Here is an 18312-nt window from a genome sequence, read left to right on the forward strand (position 1 = left end):
ATCATTCCAGCTGTGAGTGACGTGACGTGACGTGACGTTTTGTTTGTAATTTCATTCAAGTACCGTTGCTAACACTTGTTTCGTGGAACAGAAGAAACACACAGTTTTCTTCTTTGAAAACGGTACTACGTGCATACAATAATACAAAAATAAAATAAATAAGATGTCGGTCAGTGCTCCTGTTATTATAAGACTGCTGGCGTCTTCAGTGTCCGTTGCTAGTCGGGCTGGCAAAATAGTTCGAGATGTAATGAGTAAAGGAGAGTTGGGAATTGTAGAGAAGGTTTGTTGAATGAAAAACAGTGTTACTTATGTATTATTTGCTTTCCAGATAACCTATATGTTCAGTTATATTTTTTTTAAAACGTCCTTGAGTAATTTGTTCTTGTCGATGTCGGTAACATCATACGACAATACTAAAATGTTATCTTTACAATCATGATAATGTCATGTTAAAGACCGGATTATTTGGAACATAAAAAGTTTGAAATATACATGATATATTTATGAAACTGGCCAAGTAATCCATATAATCCAGTCTCTAATTATAATCACCCTAGTTTTACAATGTACTAAATTTGTATTTGTAAGTTTGAGGCAACTTTTTCATTTATGCAGTGATTATATTTTCAGGGCAAAGATGACTATCAGACAGAAGCAGACAGGTCTGCTGAGAGATGTATTATTGACTCTCTTTCTCGCCAATATCCTAAAGCTAGGATTATTGGGGAGGAGGACAGCTCACCCAATGAGGTAACATAACAATTAAACCTATGAATGTAATGATTTTCTATTATGCAGTTCTTAATCAAGTAACAACCTAGTACCACTAAAACAAACAATAACCAAAAATGGTCACAGAAATGATATGTACAATGTACCTTCTTTTTAATTTTATTCAGAATGAAGTTTCCCCTGAGTGGATAGTGCTAGATGCTGACAAGGAAGTTTTAGGTTTGGAATGCCCAGCCAGTTTGAAAGGAGTGAAAGAGGAAGACATTGTTGTATGGGTCGATCCTCTTGATGGCACTTCAGAGTACACTCAAGGTACACTTTTTTATCTGTGCCTGCTTATTTTCAGCAATCTGCATGTCTCCTTGAAGATTGATATTACAAAAATACCTACTTCTAAATATTTTGGAAAACAAAATCTGTTGTTTTTGGTGACAATGAATATTTTATAAAATTCTAGGTGCCCTCATGTTGAAGAGAGATCCTTGGGAAAGATGGAAAATGTATTTGAGCCACCCTTTTATCAGTATGAAGTGGTATTTAAGTCTACTTCAGTCCAATTTTGGTAAAACACATTTAGATTAGATAGGTTTCAGAACACTAACTTTAGATACGCTGAGTAATTTTGTGTTTTTTTTTTGTTTTTCCTTGTGTATTTATAAATAACCATTCTTCTCAAGGATGTATTTCTATCATGCAGGGGAAGTATACAAGCTTGGTTTTTGTTTGCATGTTCATTCTTTTAAAACTGCTAAATTTTTATGCATGCTGCATGCCAAATATTAGTAAAAGACTTATAGGAATTTTTGCTAAATTATTTAATTGTTTCAGGATTTCTTGAGCATGTAACGGTTTTGATTGGAATTTCTGTCAATGACAAGCCTGTAGGTGGCGTTATACACCAGCCATATTTCAAGAATCAGGCTGGAAGTGAGGTTAAGATGGGGAGAACAATATGGGGGCTGTCTGAGGCTGGCGTAGGCGGGTTCACGCCTGCTCCCCCTCCAGAATCCATTATCATTACCACCACTAGAAGTCATTCAAACCCAGTAGTAGAGAAGGCATTGCAAGTTATGAATGCAGCACAGATTCTTAGAGTTGGAGGTGCAGGATACAAGGTTTGTATTTGCCTATGATTATCTATTGTATACACTTCTACACACCAGTATGTGTTTGTTCTCTGTGCACAGTTTCACACCTACATTTAGACAATCTGATGGCCAATAGTTAGAGAACCTGACTATAACGCTCGAGTTCCCGGGTTCGATTCCCGGTTGGGGCATATATTTGTATGAATAACAAAAAATTTTGTTCTCAGGTCTTGGAATGTTTTATCTAAGTATGTATTTATCTATATGAATATGTTTATCCGTTGCCTAGTATCCATAGTACAAGCTTTGCTTAGTTTGGGACTAGGTCAATTGGCATATACACTTGTGCATTTCAAATGCAAAAATATATGTTAACATTAATTTCCAGGTATTGCAGTTATTGGAAGGCAAGGCATCAGTATATGTGTTCGCGAGCCCTGGTTGTAAGAAATGGGACACATGCGCGCCGGAAGCGGTCCTTTCTGCAGCTGGAGGCAAGCTTACTGATATCCTCGGCAACTTCTACAAGTATGGAGCAAATGAACCAAAGCCAAATAAGACCGGAGTCCTTGCAGCCGTCAATGATGAACTACACAGCTATGCCCTGAACAGGATACCACAGGACCTCAAAGATGCTTTAGCTAATAAATAGTGGAACTGTAGAAAATTCAGAAATACGTAATCAATGGTGATATGATATGATGGTAAAACTCTTATTAAAAGGTTATTTAATTGTATATTTTAATGCTTTATTAAAATAAATATAACAATAGTTAATAAGTAATAATTAACATCACATTAAATTGACATGTCAAGCCTTCATAATAAATTATTGCCTATTTCATTTCTTTGGTATGTTTTTATAGCTTACTTTTCCTATGTTTTTGTAACAGTAATTTGAGTTCTCGCCTTAAGATTTTACCAGACGCATTTTTGGGTATTTCGTCCAGGAAAATAACTCCGCCTCTCAAATGCTTTGCTGGTGACACCTGAAAAAAAAAGAACATCCCAGTTCAGAAATTGCATCAGGCAAGGTTAAGTAGCCAGCCAGTTTTCTCGTTCATTCATATATTAAATGCAGACAGTCATAAGAGTATAGGTGATTTAAAAAAACATATTGGCAATAAAATAAGCACACAGTGGGATAGGGTTTGCACATACGACCAGGGGTGTTACTACGAAATTCCAAAATCAGAAGTTCTTATCGTACTCACTCTCACTCTCGTATTAATTAATATAAGCGTCTGCGGGACGGCAAGATACGAAGTTCGAATTTTGCACTTCGTAGTTATAGGGCCAGAGATTATTCTGTACCTTTTTGGCGACATATTCGACGAGTTCTTTCTCGCTGACCGCGGCTCCCGGCTGGCGGACCACGAAGGCGGTGGGCAGCTCACCGGCGAGCTCGTCCGGCGCGCCCACCACGCCGCACTCCGCGACGCCGGCGTGCTGCAGCAGTAACGCTTCCAGCTCCGCTGGGGCTACCTGTAATCACATAACATTACTCCTTACATACATACCTAATAAGGACACAATATCCAATATCAGACTATTTTGTGGAAAATGTAAACAAACCGATTTCGTCAAAAAAGGTGCCACTTTCTTCTTAACATATTGACATATTTTTTGGAATATGGCAGTAATTTTGTATAGAAATTTTATTTTTCATCTACGTACTAAAACAATTACTTTGTTTACAAATAAAGATACTTTGAGTTTGCTCATGTTCACTCGCGACCTTATGTATGATAGATACGTGTATGCAAGAAATGTGTGTCCATGCAGTTGCGTCACTGTGTACTGTGGTGGTGGTGATAGATGGGTTTGTGTGATTTGTGTGTTCTTACAGCGTGGAGGTGGAGGAACTGCGTGAACACACATTTCTTGCATAAACGAAGCTTGCATAAGGTATAAGGTCCCGGGTGAGCAAAGTAATTGTTACAGTTCATTGCTATGGACCTCCGCAAAGAATAACGCCTGATTCAATAAATTCTTTTCGCTTGTTTTCGACTCCATCGCGGCAGTCAAACTATGTATGAAATTATCGATATTTCTAAATGACCCATGACTCAAAAGGTCAAAACACAAATAAGTCCTCATTCACATTTATAACATGTTCGTCATTCAAGGATTGGAAGTACATTTCCACGTTTTTTTTATATGTACCTACATCTATATACGGTTGTCGTTAATGAACTTTGATCTTGTTGATAGAAATCTCAAGATTTGAAAAGCCAATATGGGATCATGACCCAAGTTGTACTTGTAGGCAGATGGTTGAAATTTACGTAACAATCGGTATAGAAAAATACAATAGATTAACTGCCGCCCACGTGAATGATGTCTACTTCTAGAATACTTTAATAGCTCTATCTAATTCAAGGTCGTACTACAAATGAGCTCAGAATTATTATAATAATCGAGTTATCAACGCCGCATGATATTTTTTATCGCATTAGTTATTGCTAGGCAATGTTATTATTGGTCACGTGATTTGTATTTTAATTCTGATTGATCTTGCTTACCTACATAATATAAATAGTCATAATTATACCGGTTCCGTGTTAAATCATTCTTCTTTCATCTTTTGGTGGTCAAAGTCTGGGTGACGTTTGTTGTTTATTGAAAAGTGGCATTTTATTGAATCAGGCGTTACTTTTTAACATTTGTTTCTCATGTAACAGTTGTGTTACTTTGAGGATGAACTCTGGATGAGTTCGATACGCGTCAGTGCAGTGTGGTGGTGGTGATAGTTGGGTTTATGCGATTTGTGTGTTCTAATCTAATAGTGTGGAGGTGGAGGAGCCACATGAAAACACATTTGTTGCATAGAAATAGCAATCAAGGTCGCGGGTGAGCAAAGTAATAGTTAGTAGTTCATTGAGAAGAGGTAGGAAAACGGGTTTCTGCATGATAAAATAAGAATACAGTGGAGCAGAACAGAAAACAACATCTGAGTCAATAAATGGACATAAAGTTGGTTCTCTGCCTTTTCCCAACTCAGGATTTTTTCTGCAACTATATTTATTTCGGAACTTTCATAAGACAAACCCAACCTGTATTTTATATAAAAGCATAACAAAAAAAACTGAGAAAAAAAAAGGTTTCGGGGAAAATTGAGTTGGGAAATGAAACGATTGGCACAGAATAATTTTGCGAAAAGGCAGAACCCGGCATAAAGTTATTACCTGGAATCCCTTGTACTTGATGAGTTCCTTGAGCCTGTCCACGATGTAGAAGGCTCCGTCTTCGTCGTAGTAGCCGATGTCGCCGGTGCGCACATAGCCGTCCGCGTCGAGCAGCGCGGCGCTGGCGGCCGGGTCGCCCATGTACCCCTTCATGCGCAGCGGGGACTTGACCCAGAGCTCGCCCTCCTCGCGGATGCCCTTCAGCTGGCCTGTCTCTATGTCTTGCACCTGAGATATTACTTCAACCTTTAACTCTGTGTCACAGAATTTTGTTTACTACATTAAGGGGCTATTTCACCATCCATTGATTAGTGTTAACTGGCGGTTAGGTGTGATGCCGTCTCTATTTGTTTTGTTCGAATAGACGGAGACGGCATCACATTTAACCGTCGGTTAACGCTAATCAATGGATGGTGAAACAGCCCCTTAAGGCGTTATATTTGTAGAGGCTTTTGACTTAGAGCTAATAAAAAGAAAACAATTTTTTTTCTGTTTAAACCTGAAGGGGGTGTTTTATGGGGTGGTTAATGCGAAACATAGGTATACTCAGTTTTGAGCTTAGAATGTTGTATGTATGCTTGTGAATAAGTTTCCGAAAAAAACCTGTCGAACTTAAACTAAGGAGACTGATGTCCTACCTTAATCTTCATGCCAGGTGCTGGCGTCCCACACGAGCCCAACCGACGTTTGCTGGACAGATCCACGCAGCAGGCCATGGTGACCTCTGTCAGGCCATAGCCTTGCCTAATGAAGTTTATGCCTAACCTGCAACAGAACATTTAATGAATAATATAATCAACACAGGCAGACTGAAGAGGAGATGGCGGGAGGACTTGGACGCATATTACGTAGAGTGGCAGGAGCATGGGCCAGACAGGAACATCATCATCAGCCGGAAGACGTTTACTGCTGAACAAAGGCTTCATTCACCCTTAGAACGCCACAATGAACGACAACTCGGCATTTGCATCCATCGGTTGCCCGCAACTCTCACGATGTCGTCAGTCCACCTAGTCTAGTGGAAGGCCCGCCAATGCTTCGCCATCCGATTCGTGGTCGCCACTCGAGGACTTTTCCCCCCCAACGTTTATCTGTCCTTCCAGTGATGTTGCCCACCCATTTTCACTTCAACTTGCATATTTTTACAGCTGTGATAGCTAGACAGGGACGAGTGGCGGAAAAATGGGAGGCCTTTGCCTAGTAGTGGGACACTATAACGGCCTAAAAAAAAGATTAAGTACCTACTACCTCGGAAAAATGAAAGGGGTGGTATAGCGCATTACACACGTAGTGGCGGTAAAGTAAAAAGCGTAGCCGATCATAGATAGGTATCTGTCGCACAAGCCCAAAATATGTAACAGAACAGACAGAACAGGGAGCTTGAATTGAAAACCCACTGATGGATGAATATTCATCACTATATCATTAAATTTAGATCCTTACAAAAAATGTTCCATAATGAATTTAGGACTTGTTTTTTCTTCAAAGTTGGTTAAAGGAAGGTATTGGTTTACCTTTGTGTCACGGCGTTTTGTATTTCGCGTGACAGGGGCGCCGCTCCGCACCACACCTCGTTTACTGAAGACAAATCGTATTTCAGCACGAGCGGGTGCTTCGCGAGGAATACTGCGAGCGGCGGGACTAACGTCATCATGTTCACCTATTAAGGAAAACAAACTTGTTAATGACTACATAAGTATGAAAAGCCATAAATATCATAATTCATAATGTAAATGGGCGATGGGCTGTTTAGTTCACCGTATGCAACTATTATTAGAAACTGCGAAGATATCAGTGCTGGTGAAAACATCAAAGTCGGCCGTATAAGACCAGCAGATGTGCACCAAGACATTCTAGCCTTTGTTGATGCTGTTAGGTTGTCCTATGGCAGTCCATACCTAAAGGCCAAATGCCAAAAAATGCCATCAATAAAGATCAGAGGCCGTATTGTCTAACGCGCTGACGTTCGCGATTGAATTCACCGTCTTTTTCTACCCTCGTCATATACCATATGACAGAAAGATGTGGTGATTCCAAGTGTGCTAGACAATGAGGTCTCGGTATCATCACTAGAGAATATTGATTAAGTAAGCAGATCACATCTATATCCGTTTACAAGGTAAACATAGACTTACAGTCGTACTAACTGGTTAATAAATAAGACAATTATATTTTGTATGGTCGAGGAAACTGAACCACATACCAGAGTGGAACTTTTCATAACCAATTTCGCTATGATTTCTTTGGCAGATGTATGGGATATGTCAACATGACATTAGTAGCACACATAAATAATTATAAATTTTATTTATACCTTGTAATTCTGAATTGTTTCCAAAAATAGTTGTTCTTCAAAACGGACTAAGAATACTATTTCAAGGTGGTTTGCAAGCACAGCAAATGATGTGATGAAACCATATGCATGGAACCATGGTATTAGAGCTAAAAAGTTCTTAATTTGATGATTGTTTGACTCCATAGATTTCTCCATGTAATATCTGTAAGGAAGCAAAGTTTGGCACGTTAACAGAACTACCCAAATATTCTGAATTAATTATTAATTGGCAAAGTCTTGGCAGTCAAATAAATACTTACTAAATATGTAAAATAACCTAACCAACAAAAAGTTGAAAAACCCCCGACTTTGTAACTTCAATATCTTAAAACGGCTAAACCGATTTTGATGAAACATGTCTAAGAACCATCGCTAGAAAACCTGCTTCAAATAAAAAAAAACGCATTCAAATCGGACCACCCGTTTAAGAGCTACGGTGCCACAGACGGGAACACCCAAATACTCCGAATTTGCTAATTCCGATTACTTAAAAACACGAAATTTATTTTCCCGAATTTCAAAATTTAGATTTTTTTAATATCCGATTTTTAAAACTCCAAAGAAATTAGCACGAAATGGTATTGGCCCGAAGTACAGTATTCCGATTATCAATTTTCCGAAATGACATCGCTAATTCGGAAATATGACATTCGGCAAAATAAACTTCGTGGTTTTAATAATCGGAATCTTGATTTCGAATCTCGAGTTAATATCAATCAATTTAGATAAATCATCATTAGGTTAGAATTGCGACAAGGCGCGAAGCGCTATAACTGCGCGGAATAGGAGCTTCGCGTTACATTGCTGAAAATCAATAAGTAACAGTAAATACTGTTTTAGGCCAATTTAACCTACATAGCTTAAGTTCATAAGTCGGGATTTATTATTAATCGGTGTAATGATATTCGGAATTTTGAAAATCGGTATTTAGTACTTAATCGGAATTCGTATTTTTGACATTTCGGATTATTATTCAGTCGGACTTCTTATTGTTCGTTCGGATTATTCAGATTCGGAATTATGAAAATGGTAATCGTAAAACATTAGGTATTTTTAATTTTCGGATTTATAACGAATCGGAATAGTCATATTAGGAGTTTTAAAACATTCGGAATTATAAAAATCGTGATTCCGACTTTCCGAATTTCGTTTTTCGTATTTATGTAGTGTACCCGCCACAGACAGTCACACAACAGACACACACACACACACACACACACACACAACAGACACTCATAGCCGTCAAACTTATAACACGCCTCTTTTTGCGTCAGGGGTTAAAAAAACAGTTAAGTGTGAGTCCATATCAAACCAAAAATAAATAGGTTTTTGTATGGGAACCCCCTTTTACGTTTATGTTTCCTTTATTTATAACTAGTTGTTGCAAGAAGCAGACAAGGTGACAGACAGACAGAGTAACTTTTGCATTTGAAATATTAATTAAATATGGATGGTTTTGTCATTAAAGCAGTGGTCATTTTTAGTATACCTTAGCATCTAATATGGTTTAAATGACACAGAACTGTAACAGGGTGATTCACAGACAGGCAGACAACAGGGCATACCATAATGAATATAATACCATATGAAAGTTTTTTGAATTTGCCGCGTTTTTGCAGATTCAGTTTTCACTAGCCAAACTCTGCACTGCACCCTTTGGGCATGGAACATAGGAACTAGGTATACAGTAGTTATCGTCAGACACAGTAGGTAGTAAAAGCATACTTACTTCATATGACGTGTCAAAGTGAGGAAATTAATGTGTGTAAGCTCAACACCTTTGGGCAACCCAGTAGTCCCTGATGAGCACATAACTGCCAGCGTATCCATGATCCCCACATCAGCTAGTGTAAAATCTTCTACTTTAGCTGTTTCCTTGACAAGCTCGTTGAACATAACTCCTGGAACCACCTCATAATCTCCAAATATCACAATTTTCTCAACACTTGAGCCCTCACTACAGTCCGAAATATTCTGCGCAGTGATTGGTGAAGTAAAAATTATCTTTGGTTTTGTGATCTTCAAAATGTGGGTTATCTCACCTGAAAATAAAATATTAAAATGTCAGTGTTTAATACAAAGTGGAATGCCTAAAAAAGGATCAAATAATAAACTAGTTTTGAAGACTTACTTTGCTAAATATTTTAAACAATTTGACTGTGTGCAAAACAAAATTGATTTCACAATATGTTGTTGCTCTAAAGCGATAAGGCCGCCTATTGCTTACCTCAGAAAGTTTCTGTGTATACAAGGTGTTAATTCAATAACGGAAAACCTCAGACACCCCAAAAATATTTATTCATCACACTTGCTCGTAAACAGTGTCGGTAACATGCAGGCTACCTTGGTTGCAACCCCCCAAATAAAACCCTCGACTTTATGTGCTTCTCATGAAACCCGTGGTTGGTAAATGAGTCATTTCCCATACTAATTTTCTTGTCCAATGAATGAAGCCCATGGTCGGTAAATGAGTCAGTGCCCGTACTGATGGTGCTGCGCGCGCTGCTGCAGGACCAGCGCACGCACGTCAGGCGCATGGTGCGGGAGGCGGAGGGCGGCGCTGCCAAGAGCGCAGCCCAAGGTATCGCCAATATTAGGAACAATTATATTTTTTCTTTTAGAAATAAAAAAAATTACTCGCAAATGTGATGAAAAACATTGTATGTCGCACGGGCACTACTAGAATTACGAAGATCGACTCATTAAAGCCCTCAGTCTTCGACTTTGGGCTTCTAATAGACTCTTGTTCGTAATTCCTTATTTACCACCCTTAAGACACAATGTACTATTACATTTTAAGTTTGTTGATCTCATTTATTTTTTAATATATTCATTATTTTAAAACACATTTGTGTGTTTTGCTAAGTCGGTAATTCTACTTCATTTCTAACTCTACACTCCTAATATGTATTTGTCAGAAAGTTGCGCTTTGACATTTTTAGAAGAAAATCACACATTGACAGCAAAACAGCCAGTATTAAATTATGGAAATAGTATCCAATCTCTCTAAAATATTTAATTGGTAACAAAAAAGGGATTTAAAAACACAAATACAACTTGATTTAAAACATAGTGTAATCGAATCTACTCTTGATTCTGAGCAAACTACTTTCTGGTTTTCAGTTATTTAATTAACACTTTGTATACTTACCTGTTTTCTGTACTGCTTGCTATGTGTTGGTGTGCAATAAAGAGTTATTGTATTGTATTGTATTGTTGTTTTGAAAAACATCATTGGTCATGTCAAGTCACTAGCAAAGTTTTGCGATAATAACATTACATACTCACCAGGAGAATAAGTCACATTAAGTGTACACAGTACAGCACCACAGTACATGATGGCAAGGGCTGTAATAGGGAACTCAAACCGGTTCTCACTGCAGAGAGCTACCACATCTCCTTTCTTCAACCCCAACTTCTGCAGTGCCACAGCTAGATTCACACTACGCTGCAGAATTTCTCGGTAGGTCACAGAATTCCCTGTCTCTCCACATATCTGTAAAATAATTTTTAAACTTTGTTATTGTTTTGATGAAACAATGCCCTTTTGATTCATAATCAAATCACTATTATGTGTCCAGAGGAATTGGTAATTAACAGTGTTTTAAGTAAGTAATAGGTATTTATAACAAAGTTAATTGAAAGAACATCAACCTGTCTACGATATTTAATTGAGTAATCTTTTCTTCAATATTTTATTTACCCCCTTGATAATTAAAAAGTATCATATCCGTATTCCGTCCGTATTGCGGTACTTACAAGTGCTTTTTGGTCGCCGCCCTTTTTCAGTTGATCAAATAAAAATTGACCGTATGACAAATGTGCTGGAATGTCAAGCTCTTCCGGTCCAGATACTATTTTATTATGTATAGAAACAGCCATTTTAAATAACAATATTATACTAGAAAAAGAAGCCGGCACCTTTTAACTAACCTAAAGAGGAAATGAAACTAATTCTCAGACAGAACTTGGACAGAACAAGTCTCATAGCTAGCTGTGATAAAATCGTACGATATCGTGAATTAACTTCGTATTAGGAAAATAGCAATTGATAACAGATAACATGTCTGATAACAGTGTACTTATTTAAATTTATTAAGTAAAAAAATCTAAAATCGAAAGACTATAATATGGGCGGGGCGAGGTTATCTTTCAAACTTGTTTGACAATATGACATATGTCAAAAATGTTACACAAATGTGTGTCAATTTTTTTTTTTTAGTTATATGATTCCGATTGGTTGGATTGGATACTGGATCTTACACCATAATATTAATAATAATGGTGGGGTGTGTATCGATTGCCGTTGGACTGCCTGTATATATATTATACTACTCTTTGGGACAATGTACAATCGGGCGGTAAATAAGGAATTACTTCTCAACAAGAGTACCGGTTGCCATATTCAGGGAATGTAATTACCCTGTTAAGAAGAAGAAGAATCAGGAATTACGAACGAGCGTCTATTAGAAGAGTTAATGAGTCGATGTTCGTAATTCTATTCATTCATTGTATGCCCGTGCGACATATAAATAGTAGATAGTACATGTGTCTTGAGGGCGGTAAATAAGGAATTACGAACGAGGGTCTATTAGAAGTCCGAGTTCGAAGACTGAGGGCTTTAATGAGTCGATGTTCGTAATTTTAGTACCACCCGTGCGACAAACAAAGTTTTTCAACACATTTGCGAGTAAAATTGTATATTTGTAAAAGAAAAACTAATCTTTTTTTTACAAAAATTGCCGATACTGCTGACTGCTCTCTTGGCTCTCTTGGCTTCTAAGGAATGTGAGATAATCAGCAGAAAACTCGTACAAACCTTTATCATGGCATTCTAAAACTTGTTTTAAAAGTCCCATGGGATCTCGTGCCCGTGATTTAAAAAATTCAAGGTCAAAGGTCGGCAAAACCGATTTTTGTGCGTATACAGCACTCGGCTTTCATATGTACGAGTAAGTGATGGTAGGTACATATATTAGGTAGGTATTTGTGATTTCTGTTAGTAACCCCTTACGATGCTGAGAGTCGGTAAATACACGTACATTTGAAGAAACTGAACCACATACCACCTTCGGATGGAACCTTTTCACAGTAAATTTCATGATGATTTTTGGCACAACTTGACATTTGCAGTAATAATGTTCTACCAAATCTAAATGTTTGTACGCACTTGTGACTCTTCTGGTGTTGCAGGTGTCCATGAGCGACGGTAATCGCTTACCATGTGGCGATCCGCCTGCTCGTTTGCCCCCTATACCATAAAAAATACCTTGGTACAGTCAGCAGGAGAGGCAGATGAACAGTTGTGGTGCTCAAAATTATCTACACGCTCTCTTATTACTTTCCTTGGCAGTAGAGTCATGTAGTCTTGTGTAGATCATTTTGAGCACCGTTACTGCTCATCCATGCACTTCTGCTGCTGACTGTAGGATTTGGTTACATTCATAACCCGTTGTTGCAACAAACGAGTTTTATAGCCTGATTCAATATGTACCATCCATAATAACTTAATTTGCCATTTGAAGTCCCATGGTGCTGCTTGCCCGCTGTCCGGGCTGATATGATTGATTGTTCATGGGTGCCTATTCCAAACTTGAAACGCTTTAGTACATTGTGTCTTAAGGGCGGTAAATAAGGAATTACGAACGAGAGTCTATTAGAAGCCCGAAGTCGAAGACGATGTTCGTAATTCTAGTACCTACCGCCCGTGCGACATACAATGTTTTTCATCACATTTGAGAGAAACTTTATATTTCTAAAAGAAAAAATATAATTGTTCCAAATATTGGCGATACCTTAGGCTGCTATTTACTCTTAAACTACTAATAATTCTCAATCAAACTTAGCCGTTATAGTTTTCCTTGAAAGTTTGATATACTTAAGTATAAGGCGGTATGCAGATGGTAGTAATTACTACCATCCTGAATTTTTTCAAAATTTTCCGCCCACCGGTTTAGATTTTAAAGGGGGGGGGGACGCTCGATTTTCATGAAAATATGCACTTTAAAGTTGAATATTTCGCAAACAAATCACTGAATCGAAAAATTAGCAAACCCCTAATGGTTTTAACAGACCTATCCAACGATACCCCACACTATAGGGTTGGATGAGAAAAAAGAAATCACCCCACTTTACGGCTATGGGAGGTACCCTAAAAAAATTTTTTTTTTATTTTTTATTGCACTATTTTGTCGACGTAGTTAGTTTACATATATATCCGCGCAAAATTACATCTTTTTAGCATTGATACTTAGTCCCTGTGCAAAGCCGAGGACGGACAGACAGACAAACAGACAGACATGGCAAAACTATAAGGGTTCCGTTTTTGCCATTTTGGCTCTGGAATCCTAAAAATTGGCTGGGGATACTTAGAACCGATAACAGAACATGTTCTAACAGTTTTTATAGAATTTTTGTCTGTTTATCTGTTTACTGTTTGTCGTTTATTTGACCGCGCATCACGGGAGAACGGCTGAACGGATTTTGATTTAATCTTTGCTAATCTCTGTGCAGTGCAATTTATTTTTCTAGCTCGTTTAAATTTTGCCCAATATACCTTAAGTAAAAAATTGGTAAAAAAAGTAGGGTAGCATAAAATACAACTTAGAATAGGCACCCAGAGACGCGTCGCAAGAGACGCGTGTCCCTGGTACAATATCGCGAACCGATCCAATTATCCCTAATGGACGACTCCGGGGTATGCCCACGCACGGGTCTGCGCTACCTATTACAATTTTCGAAATTAATATCGAGTAAGTACACATGTATGCCTAGATAGAGTGGAACGTTCACTTAACCGGATATATTTAATTAGGCTTGCTACTTAGGGACAGTACCTAACTTACCTTTTACTATATCACACAATAACTAATAGTTACATCAGTTAGAGACATATCTACTATCGTTTGTGTCTAGTTTTATTAGTGTGAACGTGGTGCCTGTAACACCTACATACGAGTACACACATTAAATTTAGCAAAGTATCAAGCAGGCTTACATTTCTGAGAAGCATTAATTAAATTATTATAGTCGCAGTTGTAGGTAGGTATACCTATGTAGACGCCGATCGCAGAAATCAAGTTCATATTCTTTAAAGCTTCGTCATAAATATTAACTGATTGGACCTAGTTATGCTAAGTATTTGGCTAGACTAATTTACTTATTCAAAAAAATAGTTTTCTGGAAGTTAAGACAGAGGATATTATCTAGTCTACTAGATTCCAAATTAAATTACCTACACGCTTAATCCGAGATTTTCGTAGAAATCGTTAAAGCCATTCTATTTGCAAAATTGTTTATATTATATTCCAGTAAGTATTAATTTATTATATGCACGAGTATACGATAAACATAGTGACAGTGGCGTGGAGTGAACATTTTCGGTAGGTAGTCAACTCGGAGCCAAAAATACTTTCTTAAAAGCAGCGAGTGAAAGGGCAAAGTGAGAGATGTGGGCAAGTGGTGAAAATTTAGGCAACCCGGCGGGACCGACTTGCGGGGCCACGCTTCTGCCAAGAAATAAATGAGGGCATTAATTATTATTTAAACTTCATTATTTATCATTAGAGACCGGATTATATGCAACATAAAAAGCTCCAAATATGCATGCAAATATGCACAATAAATGCTGGGAATTATTCATGAAAACTGTTCAAATATATGCAACATTAAATTAAGAAAATAATGATTTATCCATTTTAAAAACTAAATATCGACACCGACGAATAGGTAAATATTTATATTTAGCAAATAGATGCTGTTCCAAATGTTCAGTAAGTACTAAAACTGTGAATTCAAAGACCTTCAATGCTCAAAATAATTCTAATTGGAAAAATACCGTTCCACGTCTACTGAGTTACCTGGGCAGGGGTTTGATAAGACGATTTTTCGATTCAGTAATTTGTTTGCGAAATATTCAACTTTAAAGTGCAATAATATATACCTAGTTTTTTTCTTTTCCCGCAATAATTACGCGTTCAGTTACGTGGGTGCACGTGCGGTGCTTTTCTATGATTGTAGATATAGGTATATTCTTGTTACGAATTTATTTATTAAAACATATTTCACTTACAAGCCTCATGTAGTGTTAAATACTTAATTCAAATATCAGCTGTGTTTCGTTAGGTATTTATATACTAGAATCAACTAATCGCGTTTTTAGGGTTCCGTAGCCAAAATAAAACGGAACCCTTATAGTTTCGCCATGTCTGTCTGTCTGTCTGTCCGTCCGCGGCTTTGCTCAGGGACTATCAATGCTAGAAAGCTGTAATTTTGCACGAATATATATATAAATTAAAACGACTTGCTAAAACGATTTTTCGATTCAGTGATTTGTTTGCAAAATATTCAACTTTAAAGTGCAAATTTTCATTAAAATCGAGCGTACCTACCCCTCTAAAATTTAAACCGGTGGGTGGAAAAATTTGAAAAAATTCAAAACTTAATGTTTTCGCAATGGCTATGGAACCTTATTTCGGGCGTCTCCGACACGCTCTTGGCCGGTTTTTGTTGATAGTTATTTTCGTGACAGGCTCGACGAAGATAGAATAGACCTAGGGCTTCTATTCTGGGTAGTTATGCCCTTCGGGCAGGATGACACACTAACCTAACCTAAACCTATTTTACTAGTCCTAGTTTCATAGCATTTGTATGACCTAACTTACAACTTCAGATTGCTCTAGTTCCTAAACGGTCAAGTTTATAAAAAAAGCTTAAAATATGCTTATTTTAATGTCTCCTTCAAAGGAGAAATTTTCAAAGGAGAAATAATTTTGTTTTTACTTCAAAGTAAAAACAAAATTAGCTAACAAAAATGCAAAAAAAAAAATTTTTGCTCGTAAATTTTCTAAGTCTTTAAGCATTAAGTATATTTATTTGCAGAGTAGTTAATGTAATTAACTGTTTGCTCGGGTGGAATCTTTCAACTCAAATTTGAAGTGGATATCTTCAACCGATTGAGCTGAAATTTTACACGCATGTATAAATCCGATGACAATGCAAATATTATTATAACATGGAGTTGATCTGATGATAAAGCTAGCGAGTGACCATAGGAACTCTGTGATAAGCGACACGAACGCATCGAGTTTGGACTCGTTTGATTCGTCTTGACGAGTACTTTGGTAACTAGGGGCATAAAGTACCTACAGTCAGCAAAAAAAACTTATATTAGAAGAATTTTAAGAAAAACTTTTACTGAACTGTTTACGGAACCCTTCATGTAGGAGTCCGACTAGCACTTGACCAATTTTTCTTTAAATAAAAATATATGTCAAGCTCAACACAAGAGCCAAACGAAGCAACTTCGAGATCCACGTCTGCCATGCTTGCCTGTCCGGAATACACACTGACGCGCTTGCAAGCGTATTAGGCTTGGAGTTGGTAGACGCTAGGCAAGCCTCGGCAAGCGTGTAATGTAGTATAAGAGGCAGAGGTACCCACCACGTCTAGAAAGACTTATCGGGATAAAACCTGGTCTATCAATTTTTAAACAGGTTCCTATAATATGAAGCTAAAGTCGAACTTTCAAGTTGATAGACACGTCTATTGTAGCATTATTGTTTTATGACATGCAAGCGATATCAACTTTAGGGTGGTAGACCACATATATATGGTACAAACAGTCCGGAATGGGCCGAGTCAGCAGCCGGCCCGGCCCGGCTTATATGACCCTATGAGTATAAGGCGAGGCACTGAAAATTCCTAAGTATTACACACATACTTAACAACTACTTAATCGCTCTATATAACAAAACGTGTCTCATCATCATCAGCTGCTAGGCATAGAGTGGGCCTCAATTGTTCCCGCGGGAGTTATGGATTTACGTATAGATTTTCTTCTCAAGGGAGTTATAACTTTAGTTTTAACCAAAAAAATAACAATAAATGGAACCGACTACAAAACCCTTGAAAATATTTTTCTAGGTACGTATTAGCTCGAAGTCGGTGCCTCAGCACGAGCCAGCAGAAGTGGGACAATAGTCGTCTACTTACCTCACCTAACTACATACTATGGGTTTCAATCCTTCCTGCTGGGTCGTGCTGAGGCACCGACTTCGAGCTAGTAGGTACCTAGAAAAATATGTTCAAGGGTTTTGTAGTCGGTTCCATTCTTTGTTATTTTTTTTATTTTTTGGAGTCGGTTTTACTTTTTGCTATTATATTTTAAATTTATATCAAATTGTATTGCAATAATTTTAGTAAATATGGCAGACGACTCGAAAAAAAAATGACAATCAGGGGGAATACTACGCAATTCGAAAATGGAAGTTCGTATCGTTTTGCTGATGCAAATATTATATAATACAAGAATGAGAGGGACGGTACGATACTAATTTCGATTTTCGAATTTTCTTGTAGCCCCCTGTATTGGCGGGTGGCGATTATTTGATTCAGTTGTTTTCTTAGCGTCTCTCTTTTGCCGAGCTGTAAAGTGTTTAGACACAAAATAATTTCATTTTTTGCATTTTTTCCTCGCAATGTGATGAAAATCATTGTGTGTATCACGGGCCGTAAGGGGATTACAAACTCGAGACATTAAAAACCTTAATGCACAATGTATACTATAATGCAAATAGCACCTGACGCACCAAAAATTAATTAGTTATTTATTAGTGGTGTGGGTTACATGTGGGCAAATAGCTATATAGCTTCCCATTACCACTGACCTTGTGGTCTAAGAACCTACAGCCTAGCCATATTATTTAGAGTAGAGTACAATGCCATAGCTGGTTACGTAATGGTCGAACATATACAATGAGATTAATCCTATTTGGTTAAGCTTAGTCCAACATCCAATTTGTTTTCGTCCAATGACATTAACTTTCAGGGTTTATGTTAACATCGTAAGTAGGTTATTCGTGATAGCCGCGCGAGGAAGTCTTACGCATAATCGGCTGTTACGAGTAAACCATGCTTTTGGGGAATTGATCCCTTTACGAGGGCGTCAACTTATTTCGCAAAACTA

The 18312-nt window shown here is 37.6% G+C and overlaps 2 protein-coding genes across 4 annotated transcripts in view; one reads left to right on the forward strand and one right to left on the reverse strand.

Moving 5' to 3' along the window:
• Positions 1–2667, forward strand: LOC141432617 (3'(2'),5'-bisphosphate nucleotidase 1). 2 transcript variants are annotated; one of them, XM_074094283.1, is made up of 6 exons: positions 1–283; positions 634–753; positions 903–1047; positions 1193–1297; positions 1564–1850; positions 2212–2667. In XM_074094283.1, exons 1-6 carry the CDS (start codon positions 164–166, stop codon positions 2473–2475), a joined length of 1041 nt encoding a protein of 346 aa, XP_073950384.1. In that variant the 5' UTR covers positions 1–163; the 3' UTR covers positions 2476–2667. The 2 variants fall into 2 exon arrangements, with proteins under 2 accessions (XP_073950384.1, XP_073950385.1); XM_074094284.1 differs by lacking the exon at positions 1193–1297 and having other exon boundaries at positions 3–283.
• The window catches only part of LOC141432613 (luciferin 4-monooxygenase), a 27037-nt gene continuing 11272 nt past the window's right edge, over positions 2548–18312 (reverse strand). Inside the window, exons 1-9 of one of the 2 annotated variants that reach the window (XM_074094277.1) lie at positions 11106–11515; positions 10635–10842; positions 9076–9388; positions 7326–7509; positions 6526–6671; positions 5650–5776; positions 5012–5239; positions 3138–3308; positions 2548–2812 (exon numbers count right to left, since the gene is read on the reverse strand). In XM_074094277.1, coding sequence (XP_073950378.1) covers positions 2684–2812; positions 3138–3308; positions 5012–5239; positions 5650–5776; positions 6526–6671; positions 7326–7509; positions 9076–9388; positions 10635–10842; positions 11106–11228 — 1629 coding nt within the window. In that variant the 5' untranslated portion in view covers positions 11229–11515 and the 3' untranslated portion in view covers positions 2548–2683. Of the gene's footprint in view, positions 2813–3137; positions 3309–5011; positions 5240–5649; positions 5777–6525; positions 6672–7325; positions 7510–9075; positions 9389–10634; positions 10843–11105; positions 11516–18312 lie in introns of those variants that run through there. The other variant, XM_074094278.1, reaches the window with a different exon arrangement.

Source organism: Choristoneura fumiferana, chromosome 11 (assembly GCF_025370935.1).
Source record: "Choristoneura fumiferana chromosome 11, NRCan_CFum_1, whole genome shotgun sequence".
Taxonomy (NCBI): domain Eukaryota; kingdom Metazoa; phylum Arthropoda; class Insecta; order Lepidoptera; family Tortricidae; genus Choristoneura; species Choristoneura fumiferana.